This window comes from Amphiprion ocellaris, chromosome 12, assembly GCF_022539595.1.
Source record: "Amphiprion ocellaris isolate individual 3 ecotype Okinawa chromosome 12, ASM2253959v1, whole genome shotgun sequence".
Classification (NCBI taxonomy): Eukaryota; Metazoa; Chordata; class Actinopteri; family Pomacentridae; genus Amphiprion; species Amphiprion ocellaris.
In genome coordinates, this window is record NC_072777.1 from 33527452 (window position 1) to 33543480 (window position 16029).

Consider the following 16029-nt stretch of genomic DNA (forward strand, 5'->3'; position numbering starts at 1 on the left):
CAGCCTGGTCACATGGATTTCAACCTGCATCTGACAAACATAGCTCTCACTACTTTAGCTTTGAAGAAGAGACATGAATAGTCTCATATTTCTGATATGTGATTTTTTTAAAAAAGCAAAAAAAAAACAAAAAACACTTTATTTAACAATATGTAGCAGGCAAGTAGTGCAATATTTTGATTCCAGTTGCTGGGTTGCAAAATCGATGTGGCCATTGAACTGCAAGCGGCCATTTTGAAATTGATCATGTAGCCAAACTCCATGATGTTTATTTTTGTCAAAGAATAATCATAGTTTCAAGTTAAACCAAACAACTAAAGATAAACTAAGCAGTACAGTAATATTGACCAGTGCTGTTGCAATATTACTGGATCCATTAACAGCGATAAAAAGACCTGGAGTGATATTACTTTGGATTTCCAATATCACGTTAGCAATATTGACCATCATTAGCAAACTAGGTTAAAATGGCCGCCGGCGTCATGTGACCGTCCCCGGAAGGTGGCTTTTCTTGCTCTTGGATGTCTGCAGCTGTAACCTTGAAGGATGCGATTTCATCTGTCAATTATTCTCCCCTCCCCATCTAGACTGTGTCAGGATAAACTGTAACACCAGTAAGTCAACATTCTTCTTCTGCAGCCTTCTTCCTTCAGTCAATGTTTGATTATGTCCTGTGTGCTAGATGTAAGGGCAGGAATATGTGAATGCAGGCGCCTGATAAGAGGATTTCTCAGATAAGAGGGGGGGAAGTAATAGCCGGAGATCAAAGTTATGCAAATCCGACTTAATGGTACTCTATATATTTTAAATGGCCCATTTTTCAAATTATTTCAGGCAAGTAGTGCTAAATCTTTTTCTCCTGTATGCCTATAGCTACTCAGTGAATGTTGTCAGACTCTGTAGGCTAAATTGTTTTCCCAATTACATTGCAATATATTGCAGTGTGTCCCGCTTGCCTTGTTTTCCTGTCGTCCTCGTTTTTACACATACTGTAGTCTACGGGTCTATAATGCGACATACAGAGGACTTGCTCTTACTCATGAAAAGGACTCTTATGGTTCATTATTTTTCAAGTGCTCACAGCTTTGAATCCAGAGACAAAAAGAGAACAAAAGGTTGAGGGGATGTGAGTGGCACATTATAGATGCCTGTTCATATTTATTAGTTTGATTATTACAGCTAAATGTATATGCACATGTGCTGCAAAGTTCAAATACTAAAGATGATTATTCTAATTAATAGTTCTACTGATTAATGATGTTGCATAGTGGTGCTGTAAATGCACTGGGTTCAGATTAGCGATCAAGTTGGGTCAATCTGGCTTTAATAAACAGACATATCTGGCATGCTGCAGATCAGAATTTGATAGAAGTCATAATATGGCAAGAGTAAGCTAATAAAATAGCTTATTCTTCTTAAATATCAAGGCTGTATACCTTCTTAAAAGTCAATTTTTGAAGTTTTCCGATCGAGATGAATTTAGACTCGAAAATGTTAAATTCTTGCACAAGCAAAAGCAAAACTTGGTATTTTGTGCCTACCTTCCTCATAAACAGGACCTTCAACACACAATGGAGAGCATCAGTTGAGTCACTGGATTAAAATTCCAATGAAGAAACCACTCTAACAAGAATTAATCTGCTTATTTGACTTTAAAACCAGGTGTCAGGATTATACAGCAGATTTAGGGTTGTGGAGGAGCTGCTCTGGTGTTGTAATAAAATCAGTTAGGCTGGATTGCCCTCTAGTGGTTGATTCCATGGATTACTTAATTTTGGAAAATCTCAACTCACTCTTACTACAGAAATCTATTAAAAGCCATAATAAAACCACAATTTGTGGTTTTCTGTGTCCTGTAATTTAACTGAAACATCCTGCTGGAAGTGTATTTAAGTAAAACATTCATAACTACCAAACAGTGGGATACATGCAGTTGAGAATTGGTTGGTGACGTGACATGATTTGAGTCCTTGTGTGAGTAATAGCAAATATTCTTTTTAGCATTGCTGTCATTTAAAGTATGTATTGTGTTCCTTTCTTGTCAAATACAAACCAAATTTTTGTTTGAAATGTGAGAAAGTGCTTTAAAAGCTAAGCACAGGAACTCTATTCTCACGTTAATCTGAGAAAATAATGTGGAAGAAAGTTTGTTTGATATCAGAATGTTTTGGGGTTTCTTTAGCTAATTTGAGCTAATTGAACATTGGTTGCGCTGTGAAAACAAAGATTTGGTTTGTGCCTTTGCCTCCCCATCCCTTCACTAACTAACCCTCATCTTCAGGCAAGGGCCCTGAGGTTCTTTATGCCGGACAAAAGCTCAACGACAATGAGTGGCACTCAGTACGAGTGGTCCGCCGCGGTAAAAACTTCAAACTCACGGTGGATGACGACATGGCTGAAGGTATTTCTCTTGAGAAATGGTTAATTATTCTTTTTATTTTTTTTGTTATATCCTTGATGTGCATGATCATGTAATGTTTTCTTTTTTGTTTGTTTGTTTGTTGGCATGGAGACGGTGCTTTTATTTCTACTTTCTCACTGGAAGTATTTTGGATATGTTTTCATGGCATTAGTCTTTGTGTCAGGGCTGCAACTAACAGTTATAACTGTTGTTGATCACTCTCTTATTCAATTAGTTATTTGTTCTATAAAATGCTAGAAAATGTTTAAAAATAATTGAAAGATGATGTCCTCCAGTGTTGTTTTGTCCACAAGCTAAAGATATTCAGTTTACTGTCATAGAGTAAAGAAACCAGAAAAATATAAAAATTAAACAAACTGAAATCAGAGAATAACTACTTTTTTCTTGAAAAAAATGACTTAATAGTTTATTATTATTTCCTAGCTGATAGCTAATCGATAAATCGATTAATTGTTGCAACTCTACCTCACATTGTTAATATATATAATATGGGTCAATATATAACTGCGGGACTTTTTGTAACATAGTTGACAGGTATCATAGTTGACATTTTTTGCTGTTTTCAGACCTAAAATCAACATGGCCGCCTATAACCAAACACCACATGGCATTTTTACACAAAGATTCTTCTAAAATATTATATATACAATTGAGTAAAATTGAAATTGAAAGTTATTTGTAAAGATATTGTAGTAAACCTGTTGACATGCCATAAATCCACACTTGACTCACACACTACTTTATATTAAATAACTCAGAAAGTCTTGGAGTCTTGCCAGTCTTTTCTTCAGGAGGAAATGACATCATGTGGAGCAGGTCATGTGATCTGGAATTAACACACTTCCTTGAGAGGTGTTTTTGTAATGGGGAACTTAGTTGAACACCGATACAATTTGTTATTTTCCATATAAAACTTGCTATATTTCCAAAAAAGAAATATCTGTCATGATTATCTCAACTTCATAAAAGAACACAATCAGAACATTTTTTGAATCAGCTCATTTTATTATTGTTTATCTAATTACAAGGTGGTAGTTACTAAATTCGCACGATTATTTAGTTGTCATTTTAGTGATATCAAGTAATTTTTTATTAGTAGGTGATTGTTTCCATAAATAACTATGGAATTTGTAAATACATGATCATAATGAACATAAAAACATTCGTTTTTTGCTTTCAATAAAAATTTATGCAAGATATATCCCATGGACTTCAAAAGTCCCTCAATTATATATTGACCCATATAAATTCTTCAAAACATTGTAAATTCTTAAATATTTCAGTAGTAATTGAGGCTAAGTGTGAGAGGTTCTGGATATCTACACAGGATATCTTGTATCTGATAATAAACAGAATAGTAATACTGACTTACAGGTGTTTAATTTCACCATTTCTTTTTAACTTCACCCCAATGTTAGAATGTTTCCATCAGCATGTGCTACATTGTTTGATTAAGGTTACGTTGCAGTATCCCTTCTCTTCTACCGGTTCATCTTCTGGATTCTTTTTCTTTCTCCTCCTTCACAGGTCAGATGGCGGGTGATCACACCCGTCTGGAGTTCAACAATGTGGAGACGGGCATCTTAACTGAAAGACGCTTTGTCTCATCTGCTCCATCGTCCTTTATTGGACATCTTCAGGTATTGGGAGAGATGCATGAAGTCGCCCGTTATTATACAGTGGCTCATACACGGGGAAAGTAAATGTTTTGCTTCTCTAATCTCCATAATTTGGATGGTGTGTAGTATGTGCACAGCAGATGTGTAGTTTCTTATCTTTTTTTAAAATCTATAGGAGGACATACAGTGCTTGTTAAATCATTATGTGCTGCACACAATGGTATATTCAATATATTCACCATAAGAATCCAAGGAGCAAAATTCTTCCAAGGTTTCGTTTTTTTCTTCTGTAAAGCAGAGGTAACAGATGTATAATTTTAACAAATGTGTGTCAGTGATAAAGTCATGGCCTCAGTTATTCATAACCTAATCCAAAGAAAAAGTCAGCAGCAGGTGTCTGTACAAGATAGAATGTGTCTTATTTTTTACGTGACAGGTAAAGTATGCACACTGATTTCTGCCTTTCTGCCAATTTCATCACGTGGCTAAAAAACAAATTTATTAGGATTACTTTCTTTGATGTCATTGATTGAGTAGTAGGATTGGGCATTGAAAACCAGTTCCAAAAATCAAATTCTAAAAGTTTTATTTCAGATTCTGCTCGTCGGTTCCTAAACAAATCTCACTTGTTTATTGTACAGTGTAATGCAAGTACCGCCGCATATCAGCTGTTATCTGGCTGCACTGTCATGCCAGTTGAATGCCTGCATATCCGTCCCTTTTCTAATGCATTTGTCTTAATAAATTGTAAGTCAATAGCAGGAGCTCCATTGACTCAGCTGCTACAATTGAGTCGCTTGATTAGCAGGTAAACAGCACAAATTGTGTGATTGTCTCAAAACAATGACCTGAATTTCGGAATCAGATGCTGCTGCAGAACAGTGTTCCAGGATGTTACTGGTCTCTACCATTGTTGCAGCTTACTGACTGAAAACAAAACCTGCAAAAAAATTCAAGAAAGCAGAAAAACAACACCACCGCCACAGTTTGAATCACTTTATCAAGCTCTGTGTTGCTGCTGCTAACATTTGTCTGTGGAAAACAACATTTCACATAACTGTGAAGAATGCAGGAGGCTGCTGCAGAGACATTACATGAACAGGGACTCTTTATTTCTCTTCTGTGACAGCGAACACAAGTCGACTTTCAGTAACTGTTCTGTTTATCTATGGCAAACTGAAGCAACTTTACTGCAACAATGTGCTGGTGCTTCTCACACACACAACGAAAGAGAATTATTCAAACAATAAACCCGCTAGTTTATGTCACCACCCTCCTTAAAGGGGATGTACAGTCACACTGTGTAACCTCAATGGTTTAAAACATAGTAACTGTATTAATTAATATCATTGTTCAGAATTTGTTTACCTTGATAGATAAATGAGCAGTGGTGGGCGAAGTACTGAGTTCATTTACTAGACTAAAAGAACTGACACTACACTTTAAATTCTTCAATCCTGCAAAGAAAATGTTACTTACAGTGAAAATATGAAGGTATAATTAAGAAAATGCACTGTTTAAAGTAAAGGTGCTCAGTGTAGAAAAATGTCTGGTGTGACTGTTATAATACAGTGTAGCATATCATTAGCATGTTTTTAATCATCCAATAATGTAAACTAAATGTAACTCAGTTATTTTGAATCAGGAATTGGTAAGAACCAGAATCGATGAGCAGAATCAGAATCATAAAATACAAATGATATCCAACCCTATTAGGTGTGACTGCTCAAAACACAAAGCTAAAGGTTTGTCATTTGGCAGCTTTGTCTACTCTCAGTGAGCTACAGTAGAGAATAAATGTAATTCTCTTTGAGGTAACTGAAGACTTTTCATGTCTCATCCAAGAGGCTTCAGCTCTGTCTGATGAGAGGTGAACCTAAAAGAGAAGTCCTGTTGCTTCCTACTGAATCAGTTAGGATTAACTTGACCTGGACGACTGAGAGTTTACACAGTCTTTTCTGTACTATGTTGTTGTGGTAATCTGAGTTCCTTTGAGATAAATTATGATTGACAGTTTATTAATAGAAACACCATCTCACTAACTCTCCCCCCAGAGCCTTAAATTCAACGGCATGTACTACATCGACATGTGCAAGAACGGGGACATCGACTTCTGCGAGCTCAACGCCCGCTTCGGCATGCGCTTCATCATCGCCGACCCCGTGACCTTCAAGACAAAGGGCAGCTACCTGGGCTTGGCCACGCTGCAGGCTTACACCCAGATGCACCTGTTCTTCCAGTTCAAAACCACCTCACCCGATGGTTTCATCATCTTCAACAGCGGAGACGGGAACGACTTCATCGCCGTGGAGCTGGTCAAAGGGTGAGATGTTGCCATCATGTTGATGTTTTACTCACCAGCTGGAGTCCAGAGATGATTTCTACATTTAAAACAGCAGCGCTGATGTGGGTATAGCTGCTTTCCTTGAGGCATTATGAATTTAACAGCTCTAACCCAACTATTGATCCCAAATCTCTGCTGCACCTGTTGTGAGCTTGTCGAAGCATAAATACCATCCTGATGCGTTGCAGATTGTTTTCTGTATCAGTTTAACTCCTGATTAGTGTCGGAGCAGTGTGAGGTGATCGTGAGAGGTTTTTCCATTAAAATTAATCAGACTTGCAAAATAACAAGAGACTTTCTGCACCTTCACACTGACAGATAAAAATACACAAACAAACCCTGACGTGTGCATCTGCTGCTTCTTCCCTACCAGGTTCATCCACTATGTGTTCGACCTGGGGAACGGACCCAGTCTGCTGAAAGGGAACAGCGACAATCCGCTGAATGACAACCAGTGGCACAACGTTGTCATCACACGAGACGCCGCCAACACACACACACTCAAGGTGGACTCAAAGTCGGTCACCCAGAATGTCAACGGGGCCAAGAACCTCGACCTTAAAGGTACCACGCGTTTCTTTCTGGAAATTAAAGTTGATTTAATATCCAAAAAGATCTCCAGCTCGGCTTTAAGCCCCAGCAGCAGTAACTCCTGAGCTTGCTTGGTTGTTAACTTTCTGACTTTAAATGACCTTTTATCTTTGCTTAAGATTAATAATTACATTATGGAAGTGTTGGAGCGAATCAGTGCTTTAGTTTCCTGATAATGGATATACTGTACTTTGAATCAAGTTCCTATATGAATTTTAGATATGGCCCAAGGTCCAGAACAATGTCATCAGAATGCAAGGACATAAGTAAAAGTTTTAAAAAGTAGATAAATGAAACATTCAGCTCACAAATTAGTGCAGTATCGCAGTCACAATTATACCAAAAGTTATGGGAAGTCTCTGTATGTACTGGGCCATTTCTTCCTGGAATCTCTGCTGTCTAAACTTAAGTTTTTAGTGGAATTAAACCAACAAAAATGTTCTGGAACATGTTAGTCCGTGAGCTTTAGAGGTGCTGGTACTGTCAGTGTATTTTGTTGAAAGGTCTTTTCTCTCATGGCCAGAACTCTCTGCACAGTGCTGTGTCTGAGCTGGAGAATGGTCTGACTGCACCTCATTATTATTCTGCTGTAAGAGGGGAGACACTGTGGCTCACTGGTATTTCATTAAACCAGTCACAGTTGTCTTGGACTTCTGTAGAGCCAGCATGCCCTAGATGTAAATTTTGAGTATAAGTTTGCCATTTCCAAGGCTTTGTCATCTCCTTTTGCTATCTGACTGTAATCATTGTTAAAATCGCCTTTGCTAGCGGAAAGAAAACAACATCAACCTCAAAGCAGCAGGCTACATGCTAATGGAAGGTTTTGAAGAAGTCTTTTCAATAGGGAAAGATCATATAAGGGCAAGGACCAAAAGTTTATTGTGGAAACATCAGCATGCTACAAAGGAAGGAAGAGCAAGGAAGAGTGACAGAATTACAATGAATTTAAAGAACAGTAGGGTTCTTGACACTGTTTGGCTCAGAGAACATTAGCAGATAGATCACCGGAGGAGAGAAGTGATGCTGAAATTGAGAGTCAAGTGAATCTGACAGTGTGAGAAAATAGGATGACTTTGAGAAGAAAGCAGCATAACCAACCTGTATTCATCAAAATAAAAAAAGAAGAATATGAATGAACAGTTATCTTTTTTTCCCCTTTAAATGGCAACAACAACAATGCCCCCATCACTATTTATCAGAGGCACCATCGCTGCATCCTGGGCTTTGCATCACCCAATATGATGGTGATTAGTTTAAAGAGATACTAACAAGTTGAGTGTATTTTGCCCCCGACAACAGAATGATAAAGATGTACAACCAGACCATTCTGCTGTGGAACTCGGTTTGGCCATGTGAGACAACAGCTTTAGTGCCCCTTTGGTACAATGTAAGATGGCAAACATCCCACTTGTGGATGTATACCTGCACAGCCATCAAATCCAAACAAGAGCTCAACAATAGATGAGCTCAAATAGAAGAAATGTTAAAACCATAAACTTATAAAGGAAAAACATGTATAACTGTCCGGATGCATATTCTTAATTTCAAATCAGATAAAACAGCTTTAACAGATCAAAAATATTATGAAACAAATACAAAAAAATATTACACAGGGCTGAGTTGGATAATAGACACAACAATGTTATGACCAACATAATTAGCAATTAATACAACAAAGCAGGGCTTGTTAAAAAAAATGCTTGAGGAAGTACAGCTAGTAAGTAAAAACATATCAGATAAAAAAAAAAACACAAAAATGCACTAAAACCTTCATTGAGCCTTCCATAGGTTTTCAATGGAGTTAAATCCACCAGGTTTATGTTGTAAATGCTGACTGTCATTGATGTAATGTCAGAAAGAGTTGGGGTGAATTAAATGTCATTAACATGGCTAATTCACCGACAGAGCCAGGCTGACCTGCTTTATTGTATCATCCAAATCTTTATCAAAACTTGCATTTTCAGCATGTAGGTTGTTTCTCTGAGGTTGTTGTTTGCTGGAGTGAAAAGTACAGCAGAAATTGCAGGCTTGTGCACACAATCTCTGTCCTAAGACTAGCTGTGATTTGTCTTTATTCTAAGCAAAACTTAACAGTTACTGCCTGCAGCTCCGTATTTAGCATCTAATTCGACAAGTGGTATCATTCTTCTTCTATACCTCTTGGCGAAAAAGTGAACAGTAATCACACAGTCACTTGCGTTCATCTTCTCTTCTCAGGCGACCTGTTCATCGGAGGCTTGGGACCCAACATGTACCAGAATCTCCCCAAGCTGGTGGTTTCTCGGGAGGGCTTTCAGGGCTGCTTGGCGTCAGTCGACCTGAACGGCCGGCTGCCAGACCTCATCAACGACGCCCTTTTCCGCAGCGGGCAGATTGAGCGAGGCTGTGAAGGTACAAATGGCCTGTAGCGTCTAAGAATCATGACCTGCTGCCTGAGATTTATTAGACTAATTAGAAGGCTCCTCAGTAGCCCTTAAAGCCATTCGCTGGCATTGTTAAGCCTCATTCTCTTTTTCTTTTACAGGTATTTGTCACATTATAGGATAATCGTTCAAATTTGTCATTCTGATTTTCTAATAATGGCTTGTTAACTTTTTTGTGTTGCATCAGTATATTTTAGAAAGTGCTAAAAAACCTTAATGTCAAATTAAAATTCGGAAAGAAAAGAATATGTTTAGGTGGTGCTTTAGATTATAAATAATTTTACAAGGCAAGACATTTAAAGATGCCTGAGCCAAATTTGCTATCTGCATTCATTTGCCTGTCTTTTATATTCTCCTCTACTCATATGCCACTAAAATGAAGCAAAATTAACTTATTATTGCAGAGTATAAATAAGCTGCTGCTGATGTGGTAATTTTAGTGAAACAATCTATCATTTTTACATCTTTTTCAGTGGTATTTGATGTTAAATTCAAAATGTTCTCATAAACATTTGGGATTATAATATAGTATATTTTCTTCCCAAAATTATTTGCACATATTAAGAACTTATTAAATTAATTTGTATGATATATTTTTTATTATATTTGCCTGTTGATTACTCATTTAAAAGACCCTTTCCCTCATTAAAATGCATATATATATATATATATATATATATATATATATATATATATATATATATATATACATGCATAATATGTATATATTCCTTGTATATGGTTCAGGGTTCAACATATTTCCTCTAGAGGGCAGCAGAAGATTAAGTTCAAACAAACACATCAGTCTTTGTGAGAACTTAGTTACCATTTTACAAATCAAACACAATCATCCTATTTTAATAAAAACACCACGATGTAAGAGCTGTTACAGGAGCTCAGTCCTCACTAACAAATCAGCAACGTTTCCGTGTTGCCAAAGTAACAAACTTGTACAAGTTTTAAGAACACTAACAGTGCTGGTCCCTCACTAACCTTTACTCTTGTTTTCCACTCTGCTCTGTTCTGTTTGTTATTTTCTTTCTGCGCTAACAAAGTTGGTTTCACCAAAGCCGACCTGCAAGGTAGAGGGTTAAACTCCGCCTCTCGGAGGCCTGCTCGCCTGAAAGTCTGCTGTGTGCAATGCATCGTGGGTGTCACCATGGCAATAGTGTCTCAGAGTGCAGCAGAGGTGACTTGGTTTCTGAGAAAAAAAAAAATAAGACAGAGAATACTGGCAGGAAAAGTTTCTAAGTGAGCAAGCAGAAAAAATAAATGAGAGATTATTGTATACTAGTTGCAATTTCATGCAAAACCACTGCAGTAATTTGAATGCAGTCATGCAAATTTTTGATTCTACATGATAGAATCTGACAGATTGTGTCTGTTTTAGCATGTTTAACTACTAGACTCGGTGTAGGAAAATGTTTGATAGTGTTGCAGAGATTTTGAGCACACTGTATAATTAAAGAGAGTAAACAGATCAGGTCAGGTAAGTGATGTGGCAGTCATGTAGGTAGTTTAAAAGCATTGCTAAAAGCACAGGCAGACAGTTTGTGGGAGGACTGTGTTCTTGTATGAAAATGCCAGTTGTGACACATTGCAGGCTGCCATAGACAGCAGAAAGAGGCTGTCACTGCACATCTAAACACTGTCAGTGTGTTGCTGATGGATCAGGCCTCTCTCTTTCTGTTTCTCATGTTGTCAGAAAAAAACATCATATCTGCTGCTTCACAAAGATGAGTGTGTTTTTTCAGAGAGCAAGCTGCCTCCTGCTGCGACACTGAAACACAGCGAAAAACCACCATTACTCATTCTAACAAATGAGCGCTAATGTGTGCATACATACATTAGATTTGCATTGATGAAGCACTTGTGTGCACACGGTGTCTGGGATGCCTGGTTGACTACCGTTACTGTACATTACACAGTAAATGCACTTTCAGCTGGCAAACTTACTCTGTTTTCCACTTCAAATGTCTTCTTCTCTTCACACTGTCTTGCACAAGACAATTGCTCTTAAACAATGTTTACTTGCATTTGTCTGCCATATATTTGGACTGTTTATTTAATTTTACTTTCGTTTGTTTCCTATATGGTTACCAGAAGGGTTACTGTCAAGGTTTTTCCCCTTTGTCTGTCTAGACTCTCGCGGGGGGATTGTTTATCTCGTTATCTATGCTGTGCGCTTGTCCTTATCTGCATTCCCTCTAAGTATAAGTATTCAAAAGTAAGAGCTATGTGTGGTGTAGAGGAATAGCAAACACACATCCAGTTTGACTTTGAATACCCTCCTCAACTCCTGTCTGACTCAAGTGCATACACGAGGATATGCACTGCGTGTTCTCAAGTGCGCTTTATTTTTTTTCTTCCTCTTCATGAATCCCGTCTGTCTAGTGTTCACTGTGTATTCTTGCACAAATATTTGTTAAGAAAATTACCAGGGCCACTTTTATGCCATTTTTTATATGTGAGTATTGTTAAATGGAGTTTTTAAGCCATGAGTCATTTGCTGGAAGGTTCTTTTTTTTTTTTTTTGCGTCTTGTCTTGCTTGTCTACAGAGGGAATGCAGCGTGCTAAGTTTTACTCTGATAAAACTTTCTTCAAACATGTTGGAATGACACAAATTGCATGCAAGTACACCTGCACACACTCTCAAAAACAGAAGGAAATGAAGGTATGTCGACAGTGTCATCACATCAGCCAAGTTGGGTCCAGCCTATCTGCAGGAGCATGCCTTAAATGCAGATTAGACTATATTGCACACTCTCTAACCAGCGACCTTTTGCAGCACTTTTTACAGTAATTAACTCAGAGTATACGCTGATGCTTGCTCGAAAAGCGTGCTGTTGATCGTGTGAAAAAACCTGGCACCTCTGCTTTGGCTTTGCCAGTGCAGTTGCAGCTTCACCCAGCATGAAACCAGATTGCTCAGACAGTTTTAAATGCATTGTACTACAGGTCAGGCTTCCTGTGGTGGCACTGTTTGCTCCTTGTTCTTTCTTCTAGGCCCACACGGTGTAAAAGTTGTCTCTCTAGACTGCATTTCTTCTGCATGGGTCCTGCATTGTTTAGATTCAGCGGTGGTTCTGTATTGTTGTTTGACTGTGGACCTGTGGCATCTCTTTCTGTTTTCCTTTCTTCCCGCTCTCCTTTTTTCTTTAGGCCCGAGCACGACCTGCCAGGAGGACTCGTGTGCCAACATGGGTGTTTGCATTCAGCAGTGGGAGAACTTCACTTGCGACTGCTCCATGACGTCCTACACCGGGACCCACTGCAATGACCGTGAGTGCTGCTGGGCTTAAGATTTTAATGGATGTGATTTGCATGAGCATCAAAGGAGCACTCCACGAATTTTTACATGTGAAATTCAATTTATTAGCAATGGCTGAGCTAGAAAGACATTTGAAACATCTTCTGAGGCTCTCGAGGGAGTCTGAGGAAATTACTGAAGGGACATCATTTGAAGACTACAAATTTTTAAGAGGGAAATTTGTGTTACAAACTGGCAACATGGGGTTTGAAAGATAAGAACATTCATTAGTGACGAAGGGTCTGATGAAAATTGAGTTGCATCAAGAGAAGTGCAGGATTCAAGGTGTTAGTCTGTACACCGTCACACCAATCTGATCTTTTTAACTATGTGAAAGTGCGATATTAACCTGATGGAGTGCTCCTTTAACACATACACACATCTGCACAAAGCTGCCACATCACACTTGCAATACATAACACCACATGAACAGTATTGCATAAAAGCAAACACTTTTGTGATAACATGCAGTAAGTTTGCACTCATAAAATCTGCAAACACACCCCTAAACTGGGTGCACCAATGAAACCATGCCATCCTCTGTGCAACACTGAGTGCCATATCCTTGACTCAAGGACTCGGAGGCAGTTTCACTCGTGCTTATTAAGCCTTTGTCAGATTTGCTGCATGGAAGCGGTGCTGAAAGCATCATGTGATCTTTAAATGAAGCAACCAAGAGATGCGGGCAATTGTTGAGGGTATTTTTCTTTTTTGCTGCATTGCAGGCAATTTGTCGTAACAGGTTTGCTTGATGTCCCAAGCTTTCACGTGTTTTTGGGCTGTGACTGATGATGTGTAAAATATCTGCTTCTGCCTCAATCGCCTTGTCATAAATGTGCTTCAAATAGCTGTCGCAGAGGTCGAAAGTGTGAGTTTTTGGATGTGTGTGTGTGTGTGTGTGTGCAAGGAGGGATCTCTTATCCCCATGACGACAGGGGACTTCCCCTCAGTAATCACGGTTGGCGGTCTTTCATTTAGCGTTTAATAGCGGGGGCATAGTGCTGCTGGGCCAGACTAATGAGGTGGTGGAAGCTGTTAGCAGAGCTGCTATCTGTGAGCGCTGGCATCTCCTAATCTTCCAGACCTTTCTCATGTTAGACCTGGCCGCTGAGTATGACCTCATATCTCTTAATTCCCCATTTTTGCTTCGTCTCTCTTGCTTTCTTTCTTCCTTTTGTTGCTCATCCTTCTCACCTTCCTCTTTTACATCCTCTGAAATGATCGTCTGACGCAATATTTTCCACGCTGGGCGAGCAGCCGACTCCAGTTCTCACTCTGACATGGGAGCTGTGTGTTTATGTGTTAATTAGTGATGAGAGGCCCTCGTTAATTCACCTCCTGGCGCTGCCTGGGATGACATAGAAGAAGGTTTCATCGATTTCATATCGACACAGACATAATTCTCGTAGAAACACAACAGCTTAGACAGTCACTTATTCTACATCTGTGTGACTCTGCAGGTTTAAGTCTCCTGTTCCTGGTTTTGCAGATGGATGTCCACTAATATTGACTGGACTGTCCAAGCATATAATAGTATTCTTAACTGAGCGGCATTGCTTGTAATGGGAACTTTGTAGTCGAATTTCCTTCCTATTTTGATAGTCTTTTCAAGCAGTTTCTCTTCTGGAAGCTAGAAATTAAATACAGAAGAGAGGTGAAAAGGGATAAAGAGGTAACGTCAGGCAAACAGGCATTTAGGTGTGGGAATGCTTCACTGCAGTGGAGCTCTGTTTACATTGCAGAAAGTGCACGTACAGTCTACATGACACCGTCTGCCCGAGATAAGGGGTCTAGTTTATTTCTCCTGGATTGACCCAATCTTGAAGATGTTGACTCTGATGGCAGCCTGTTGTGTTCCTGTGAGGTTTTAGCAGCTCAGCAGCGTCGCCCCACACCACCAGGTGGCAGTAAATCCATAAGCTGGACCGCACACTGTCCCTCCACGTCAGGAGAAAATGAGATGCAATCCCCCGAGCATGAAATCAGCTTTCCTGTTATTTTCCTCCGCTGTTTTGCCTCTTGTCGTTCCCTCCGTCTTGATATATCCTTCTGTGCAAACCCACGGCCAATTCAGAGACTGTAGTTATTGATCACAGAGAGAATATTGTACAATCTCCTAAACAATGCACAATCCAGTGTATTACAATGCAGTCGTATTGCCAACAGTTTTATTGTTTTGATTGAAGCAGCTTGATAAAAATGAACAAAGTCTTGCGTGTGTGTTCTGCATGGCCGTGCGACTGTCTTTCATTCAGTGAGCATAGTGCTGAGGGAGAGAGAGTTTCTAATTAACAATGTGGGAGTGGAGCTTCTCCCTCTGTTTCTCTCTGTCTCTCCCTCTCTGATAGCTGGCAGCGAATATCAGTAATTGTCTGCCTCCCTGACTCCGTCTCTACCCATTGTCCAAATGAAGAAACTTGAACAAAGTAAAGTGAGCACTTCTGCCAGTAGAGCCGCTCGAAAATTCATCTTTGCTGATTGTTAATGCCGTTTCTTCGTGCCCTCTCTGCACCTCTCTATTGTAGCCAACAGGTCTCTAGGTGGTGAATGGGGGGAAAAAGAAAGGAGGCCACCTCAGCAGGCAAGAACTATCTATGCTGCTTCCATTTATTCTTGTGTACCCCTGCAGCCTGCACTTTGTGACTGCACACCTTTACTTATGGGAACAAGGCACCAAGGAAATTCGCAGGGCTCTTTGCACCATACAGGCCATTTCTGGAGCCACTTGGACAATCTGGAGGTACATGTTGTGCCCAGCACTGCTTAAAAAATTGTGGGTAGGAGTGGATTCTTTTTTTAGCGTTTCTATCCTGCTTGGTTCTGGCTCACTGCTTTTGTCATTCTCATTTCCATCTCCTTGTCATCTCATATCCATCCTCCTTTATTTTCTTCATGTATTATATTCCTTTCCTCCTCCTCCTCTGTTTTCTGAGTGGACCTTTCCTTATCAAGTTTTTAAGTGCTGCACAGTTTCATTTAAACCCAAGGACAGAGGAGCTTTGGGCCGAGCAAGAAGAGCAATCGGACACTCCTCTTCCACATCCAGAGCAATTACTCAACTTACGTAATAGCTTTATCTCTGCAAAGGTCGCTGCATTGTTCTACAGTCAGGAACATGGTAAATAAACAGAGAAAGCAGAGTGAGACTGAAGCCAGGCTGCAGAATAACAGTTCTCCAGTTTGATGCTGACATCAGTAATTGCATAGATAGATTTAGTGATGAGTTTCTCTGTCAGTGCAATGATTCCAACAGACCCTCTAAACCCAGTGTCCCTAATTTATTTTTCAAGGCGTGCTCAGAGGGCTGTAACCATATCTG

General features: G+C 39.4%; 1 protein-coding gene across 12 annotated transcripts in view; it reads left to right on the top strand.

Moving 5' to 3' along the window:
* LOC111582007 (neurexin-3b) overlaps window positions 1-16029 on the top strand; it is a 344457-nt gene that overhangs the window by 139986 nt on the left and 188442 nt on the right. For 6 of the 12 annotated variants that reach the window (XR_008603363.1, XM_055015655.1, XM_055015653.1 and 3 more), the window contains 8 exons: window positions 588-614; window positions 2282-2401; window positions 3950-4062; window positions 6096-6364; window positions 6759-6949; window positions 9194-9367; window positions 10455-10481; window positions 12563-12682. Coding sequence is in view for 10 of the 12 variants with exons in the window: in XM_055015655.1 (XP_054871630.1) it covers window positions 588-614; window positions 2282-2401; window positions 3950-4062; window positions 6096-6364; window positions 6759-6949; window positions 9194-9367; window positions 10455-10481; window positions 12563-12682 (1041 nt within the window). In the remaining 2 variants the exon portion in view is untranslated. The remainder of the gene's footprint in view (window positions 1-587; window positions 615-2281; window positions 2402-3949; window positions 4063-6095; window positions 6365-6758; window positions 6950-9193; window positions 9368-10454; window positions 10482-12562; window positions 12683-16029) is intronic. The other 6 variants (XM_055015654.1, XM_055015648.1, XM_055015651.1 and 3 more) reach the window with 3 other exon arrangements.